Raw genomic sequence first — 8,209 nt, forward strand, 5'->3', positions numbered from 1 at the left:
TGGAAACAAGTCCCCAGGACGTTTGTGTTATTAGCTTTTAGATTTAATGTCTTACTGTACCACGTGCTGTTTACATATCTGACTAATAAAGTATTCAATCAATCAAAACTCATTCATAGATTCCAAGACAATTTTAAATAGCATACATTCATGTTAAAATGTACAACTTTGCCTTTACCACAAACACATCAAATGAGACATGATTAATCAGAGAACTCAGTGAAACTAATCTGAGGAAAACAAAATACTGGTACACATGCTCAACAGTCTAAAAACTGAGAATAAATAATCTGAGATATTGTATACAGCATTTTCATCATCTAAGCAGCACTTCAGGTGCACATTTATATGCTTGTCAGTCCATGTTAAAATTGTGCGCTTTGCAGCTTATTAAATACAGCAAGACGTATGTAAATACACACATATAAGTACTACCATGGCTGTGAATCATGCTACAGTTCAATCAATTCAATCAATCAAAAACAGTATGTGCTTAACTTATCAAGATTCAGAATTATTTTATTGTTACAGGGATGGGACGATATGAAAATGACATGTCATGAAAAAACAGTCACACCGGGCCTGAGTCACTGGTATCCCAAATCCGATTTTTGTCCTAGTTTGGAATCCGATTGTTTTAATCAAGTCTGAAAAGCAAAAAAAAAAACATATGGAAACTGATTTTTGCTAATAGGATTTGAACCACATTCCTAGGTGGTTTGAAATGTGATTCAAATCTCATTCCTAAAGATGTGTCTTGGTCTGGACACCGGACAATGAAGACTGATTCATGCTTCATCATAAGATGGTGTCGCTCGCCGGAAATAGCTGATCTACAAGCTATCAGCTATTTTAAGAGTAGACAATTGATTTTGCATTCCCTTTTTCTTCCCCAATTTAGTTGTATTGTCAATTAATTCTTCCCCACACATTCTGTGTTACCCTACTGGTTCACCTGCCTGTGAGGAGCCCCCTCCGGAAAGATGTAGCGCCCCCTGTCCTACTCCTCCCGTTCAACACCACACACACACGCGCGCACACGCACACACACACACACACACACACACACACACACACACACACACACACACACACACACACACACACACACACACACACACACACACACACACACACACACACACAATACAGTCAAATTATTGGGTTTAGGCTCCTCGACATCACAGCAACAAGGAAAAGTAACAAAATAGCAACATACTATAACAATAGAAATAGCAGTAAAACTTGTACTTAAAAAAAATACAATACATGATTTAGGCCACTTTTTTCTAAAAATTTGTGCCCGCAAGCGTTGACTCAATGACACTCAACAACATCCAATAAGTCTTACCAGTTACCAGTGTATTCCATGTGAATATTACATTATTGCTTTCTTTCCCATCTGAATGAAGGCAACTTTTTAAGGGCAATCTCCTTATTGGATGTTGACATTCATCCATCCTTACTTTGAGTAGACACCGCCGATACCCGAGGCATTGATCAGAATATACAGCTCCTGTCCTAAACATAAATACACAATTTTTCCGATTGCAGCCATGCCCTTAGTTTCTTTGTTTGCAACTAAGTCTATAATCTAAGGCAGTGGTTTTCAAACGTTTTGTGCCCAAGGCACAACCAATGGGCAAGTCAAAATCTCAAGGCACACCCGTATTCATAGCGGAAACAGCATATCTACAAGCTCACAGCTTGCAGATCTTGCAGATTTTTGAAAATGTGTGAGGAAAGAAAATATATATATATAAATAATAATTTTAATGTCAAACCTTTGTGACAATACATGGCCAAAATAGGGATGCCAGGTTGAAAGTGGTTGAAATCTTTGTTTTAAGGTATAGCATTTGCCTCTGTATTAGTGCACACAAAAACAGTAATTAATTTACTGATATAGTACATTTAACCACTTAAACCCAATATACTACAGTACATTGACGATGTGATGGCAATCACAGCGACTACTGGCCAATCACGGGGCTTTGTTGATGTGGTGTAGGCTATCTAATGACAAGTCTATGCTAGGCCCCCTCCTTTATTCCCTGTACATCAAATCGCTTTGCCCAAAATGGCAGAGGCACACCGGTGTTCCTCGGCACACCGTTTGGGAACCACTGATCTAAGGCAAGTATGAGAATAATTAACCATGATGAGAACACATCCGTCAAAACAACTTCTGCCAACAGTTCTGGCATCAAAACATAAAACAATAAGTTCAAGACAACATTATTGTATATAAATAAACAGAATACATTTACTTTGTGGTCAAAACGTTGCTGGTTTGATTACCAGTACACAGTGTCCGTTAAGCAGGCAGTATACTTCTTTTGAAATTGTTGTTTGGTGTGTTTGCACATAAAACTTCTGAGAAATGCGGAAATGCAAGATAATTAGTATCATTGGTGACACCTGTACAGGATCAATCTGGCGAGTTTGTGCACAATATGGGGATCAAACCCTAATGCTGTTTCAGCCGCAAATGTGCCATTTTTCCTGTGCAAATACGCCAAATAGTATTTCGCTTTAAGTATACCGAGGCCCTTTAGTGTCCCTGAGCATGGGAAACTAATCCCCAAAATAAATATTATACCAGCCTAATCCATGGAAATCCAGTGGAAATGACTAACTAGCAAGAAACGCAATGACAAAATGTAACAGACAGCTTCCTGCAATGCGTGTGGTTGTACTTATCATAATGTATACATGTATTATACATGCATGTAAAAGAAAAACATACTACTCAAACCCAAGTCTGGGTTGGATACCACCAGTACCACCCTCAGGTTTGGCTCGGAGAACGTCTAGGAGAACCTCGTACGTAACAAACACCACCATGTTGACGGGGAACGCACGGAGCCAGTTTATGCCCAAGCTCCTGAAGAACACGGCCCCTCCCTCCACCCTCACCGTCTCGGCGATGCAGTGGAAGAAGCCCTTGTATCGTTTGATCTCCCTCGCTCCGTCCATTTGCAGACGGGCCTTGATCACGTCCATGGGCGTTCCCACAGTCCAACCTGTCATTCCCGCTATCCCGCCAGCCAGCATCACACCACTCCACTCTGGAAATCAACAGACATTATTGTTTAATAAAGCAGTGAGGTACAAGAGGCCGTGGTTAACTGTTGATTTTTGAACAGATAAGTGCCACAACCCCCTAGCTCAGTGGTTCTCAACCTTTTCAGGCTGTGACCCCCCAAAATAATCATATTTGAACTGGGGACCCCCCCCCCACCCTGATAAGCACTTGGAATGTAGGAGTTGAGGCATTACATTTAGTTTCCACAATCGGATCTGCTATTTTTACAATATTTGTCTCTTTCTTGTATTATTTGACAATTTGGCCATTGTTTGACCAATGTTTTGCCATTTTTTGATGTGTTAAAAAGATCTTACAAGTCCTAATTGTCACTTCACTGTCATCTGGGGACCCCCCAAAAATCATGTGGGGATCCCCCTGGGGGTCCCGACCCACAGGTTGAGAACCATTGCTCTAGCTGTTCTAAAATCACGGCAAATGACAGCCTTGCGTGGCTTATTGCTTTCATAAAACAGTTACTAAAGATGGCAACATGAAAACCATAGACATTTACTGTACACCAATTAAAACAACATTTTAATGACAATTTCACTACAACAATATTTTCTAGAACAGGGACACTATTAAGTGTTAAGTGGTTAAGCATTTTCTTGAATGAGACAAAAGGGAGACTCTGGCTCACCTGGTCCATTCTTGCCAGAGTGCCTCAGCCAATCCGAAATGATGCTGTACGTTAAAAAGTACGTGGCGTAGGACGGCCCGTCTCTCAGCACGAGGGGGAGTGCCCCTCTGTACAGTCCCCGGACCCCTTCCTCTCTGACGATGCTCAGGAGGCAGTGGACCGGCCCGTGGTATTTGGGTTTTGGCACGTTGACGCCTCCTTTCAAGGACTCCGTCTGACACTGCAGACGCACTTTAACAATGTCACCCGGCGACATCACCGATACCTGCCACAAGCAAATTACAGGGACTGAGTAAAAACATGGTGATTAGAACATAATCATCAGTCCACTCTTCCAACGAGCAAAGTATCACTTGAACTTGCTCGATTTTTGGGTCCGGTGCCGATTGTGATTTTGGAGTCCTAATCCACCGCCCTTAAAAAGCTTCCCGACTGACTGGTCACATGAAGTCCCCGATGCACATACAGCCGTTCCCATGTAGATCTCGAGATTAACATGATGAGATTTTAGTTTTTGAAACTACGACAACTGATGTATGACATTGATTGTTTATTTATTTCGAACACTGTTAAAAGACAAAAAGAAATACATAAAATAAACATAATACACTTAAAAATAAGAAATATAAAAATATGAAAACAAATACATGTACTCTGGGGTGCTCGAAAAGGGCATAGGATGAAGTTGAAAACGTATCTACCTAAGACCTATCGACATAAGACATTGCACCGGTTCTGTTAGTCATGTGTTAGTCATCCAGTGTGATGGTAGTGGCAGAATTGTTTCATGGCGGAATATATTGTTGCTGCACGACAGCGGAATAATTATTTCTCAGAAAATGTTGCTACAAATCACCTTTAAAATACACTTTTAAAACACGTGAACATGCTCAGTATCCCTTCTTCCTATGAGATCTAAACAATTTTTTTCCGCCAAAGGCTCATTCTACAGTCTAAGAAAAGAGTTCCAAGCTACACATTATGTATATTGATAAATGTATAATCCAGGCTCCATGATTGATTACCTGAGCCACGCCTCCTGCCATACCAGAGAAGAAAACCTCCATTCTGGTGTTTGAACCTCCTGGAGCTCCTCTGAACTGGCTGAAACACTGCAGGCAGTTCCTGTAGGTGCCGAACACCACAGAGGACGTCATGGAGATGGTGGTGACGGGCAAGGACATACCTTTGAAGAAACCAGGAACCTGAAGGCACAGAGCAAGAGAAAGGTGTTCAGAGGCAGTTTGGTGAAATCTCTGCATCAGGGATTCTGAAGCTTTTTTATTTTATTGACCCCGAGTTTGATTATGCATTAGCCCATGGACCCCCATTTGATACAATGTTTGTTGTGTCATTTAGCTGGGGACCCCTTTAGTCTAGATGGAAAGAGGGGTCCACACGTGGATTTGTTTCGATTTTGTTTGCCACCTGGTTTTCTTAATCCTTAAAGTGTATATTTTCTGCCGGTTCATTTTTAACCCTATCTTACACATATAATACCCAAATCCCAAAATGGAAAAAATAGCAAATCTTTGTATACAAATTAACATTTTTTTCCACACAATGTGGACTCAAGGAATAAAAAAAAATTGGTGTTATTAAGATTCAAGCATATCTTGACTCTATTTCAGGGAAAGAATAGCATGTTTTCTTTTTTTTCTTAAGATTAAATTTTTGGGCTTTTATGCCTTTATTTGACAGGACAGTAGGCTGACAGGAAATGGGGAGAACCTGGGCGGACGACGCACAGCAAAGGTCGTCGGGATCGGGAATCAAACCCACAACACGTTGTCAGGCTGGATTATCAGCCTAGGTGCCCAGACGGTTACACCAACAAATTGCATGGTCTATCTGGTTAAACATGTTAAACAACCCTTATGAACACGTGAAGTAAGTCAATAAGTATGTAAATTTCATTTGTATAGCATTTCTCACAGAGCTCACAAAGTGCTTTACATAAAAACACAGCATTAATCTCAGGATGCAAAACAGTGGACACATAACACACCTTACCTGGAGGAAAAAGACATTCCACAAACAGTTCCTCAAGTGGTTCTTAAAACTTTTCCACAGAGGCTACAGAGACCTGGCATTCCAGAGTCTGGGAGCTACAGACTGAAAGAATCTGTTGCCTTTAGTAATGAACTTTTTAGCTTTTTACCTTATTTTTGTTAAGTGCAATGCTCAGTTAAAGTGTTACCGTAAACTGATTTTGATGCTATATTAACTCATTTTGCTGGGGACCCCTTGGAACCCACTCAAGGACCCCTAGGGGTCCCCGGGCCCCAAGATGAGAACCGGTGCTCTACATCGTCAAAAGGAATTCGCGTGAAAGACCTTATCGTGTATCACACTCACCCCTTCTTTTGCAAATGTTGCTGCTGTACACTGCCATATTCCTGTGAACTGCTTCTGTGTTTGTATTCTGACCTGAGTATGGAGGAATTCAGCAGAGAGAAAAATAAATCAATATGAGCTCCAGATTTTGTGATATCTGGTTTAATTTAGGCTGCATGCATTCATTGCACTGACCTTTACAGTGTCCAGAGGGTAGCCTACTGCAACTCCAAATGCACCTAATGACAAAAACACACATAACATCTTTGAAGGTTACATAATATCACAATCACTATAAAATGACAAAGTGACAAAATCACACACACACACACACACACACACACACACACACACACACGCACACGCACACGCACGCACGCATCAATACAGCAATGTATCCATACATACAGCAATGTACAGACACTGACACATAAAAACAAAACCACAAGTAATTCAATGAATGAAAACACTGCAGACATTATTACAACCACATGGTGGCAGAAGTGGCCAATAACACACATTAAATACATAAACAGTAATGGAAAAACAGCAACAGCTACACACTGCTTCATTGATAACAAGACTGATAACAAGTGACTTGCATACAATCAACAGATTCCTTCTGCTCATCATGCTTAACTTATCAAACGATTAGGCTATCAATCAGGCTTATAATATAACTCACACAGAGCGTGGACAATGCATTTTGAATAGCCTACATGTTGTATTTTGTGTAAAATATTAGGGCCTACTCTATGATTACTGTAAATATGAGTTAGGTGGAGACCTTTACCAGACATGTGGTCCAGATCGAGGTTAGGAAACCGGTTCTATCTTTAGATTTGTTTGGAACATTATTCTGCCAGATGATAGACCTACATACAGTAGGTCAAATATAGCCTTGGATCAAGACTATGATAGATAGATGGTAAAAAAAAAAGAAACGTCTAATATTATTTCATAATCATGGGACTGCAGGCAGATTATGATAAAGCAGAGATAGTTAGGCTATATAGCTATGATAATCAGTTAGTCTGTCTGCAATGCAATGCTTGTTAGTTGAAGCATATAGGCATCTCTAGCAGAATGGCTGTGATATAATCACACACATTTCATGTAATTCCAAATACACAGCCTATCTGTGTATTTGGAATTACATGAAATGTGTGTGATTATATCCAGACATTCTAGGGCTACTCTAACAGGGCATATGGCATCTCTACTCTGCACACATTGCCTTCCTGTAAACACGCGCATATTGTGATAACTGCCAGTTACCTCCAATGGACCCAGCCACAAAGTCAGCGATATGCATTCTGTCCTTAAACCTGCTGGTCACAGTTCTGTGGCTCTACTCGGACAGTCCATTCTATCCCCGTAATCATCATAACCTTGAACCTCTTGCCATTGAGCTGCTATGGCTCTGTGAGCCGCCTGTTTTCATTGCTAAACTGAAGACACGTGTCAACAGCCCTTGTTTTGTTACGAAACGCAACGCCCGACTGACTCCGAGTTTAGCCGAAGATAGCCGATGCTGCAGCACACGTAACGCTCAGCTCGCTAACGCTCTGTTCTCCTACCGTGGACTGAAAATTCCACTATTCTGTGAGGTGTCCAACAGTAACTGTAGTAAAAAATAAAGAAAACGATTTCACTACTCATAAAAAAAGGCTGTTTTGTGTTGTTGAAAGTATATCCTCCACGGTGGAAAACGTATCAGGACCCCAGCTTCTCTGTATAATACACTTTTTGGGGAGAAAATAAATGATGTCCGCCAGACGGAAATTATTTTATTAACTCACCTGCGCCCCCTACAGATCTGGTCAATATAAATTACCATTGACCAGATCTGTAGAGGGCGCATGTGAGTAATAAAACACGCATGCACGCACGCACGCACACACGCACGCACGCGCACACACACACATTTAATACAATTAATAATATAGGTATGGGGTTAATTATAAATAAGTATGGGGTGAAAAGTGTTCATCGATTTCTTTGGCTATTGCTCATCAAACAATAATGAAGGGTTGTCTGATATTAATTTCTAACATTTAATCATCGGTTTATCTCTTTGCTCAAAATATACAGTATATAAGGCAAGCTCTAACATGTACACACTGTACATTCAAGTTTTG

At 40.7% G+C, this 8,209-nt stretch overlaps 1 protein-coding gene across 1 annotated transcript; it reads right to left on the reverse strand.

Moving 5' to 3' along the window:
* Positions 1–585: 585 nt before the first annotated feature.
* slc25a47a (solute carrier family 25 member 47a) lies at positions 586–7,481 on the reverse strand. The gene is made up of 6 exons (XM_080453439.1): positions 7,347–7,481; positions 6,264–6,307; positions 6,090–6,161; positions 4,757–4,936; positions 3,732–3,996; positions 586–3,071 (listed from the first exon to the last, which is right to left on the reverse strand). Exons 1-6 carry the CDS (start codon positions 7,381–7,383, stop codon positions 2,749–2,751), a joined length of 921 nt encoding a protein of 306 aa, XP_080309565.1. The 5' UTR covers positions 7,384–7,481; the 3' UTR covers positions 586–2,748.
* Positions 7,482–8,209: the final 728 nt, after the last annotated feature.

The sequence above is a fragment of the Gymnoscopelus braueri genome, assembly GCF_963280865.1.
Source record: "Gymnoscopelus braueri genome assembly, chromosome: 16".
Taxonomy (NCBI): Eukaryota; Metazoa; Chordata; class Actinopteri; order Myctophiformes; family Myctophidae; genus Gymnoscopelus; species Gymnoscopelus braueri.

Coding starts and splice junctions, on each gene's coding strand:
- slc25a47a (XM_080453439.1), bottom strand. CDS start 7,383: ATGCATATCGCTGACTTTGTGGCTGGGTCCATTGGAG. Junction 6,308..7,346: donor TGTGGCTGGGTCCATTGGAG/GTAACTGGCAGT, acceptor TTTTGTCATTAG/GTGCATTTGGAGTTGCAGTA. Junction 4,937..6,089: donor CAACATTTGCAAAAGAAGGG/GTGAGTGTGATA, acceptor CTGTGCCTTCAG/GTTCCTGGTTTCTTCAAAGG.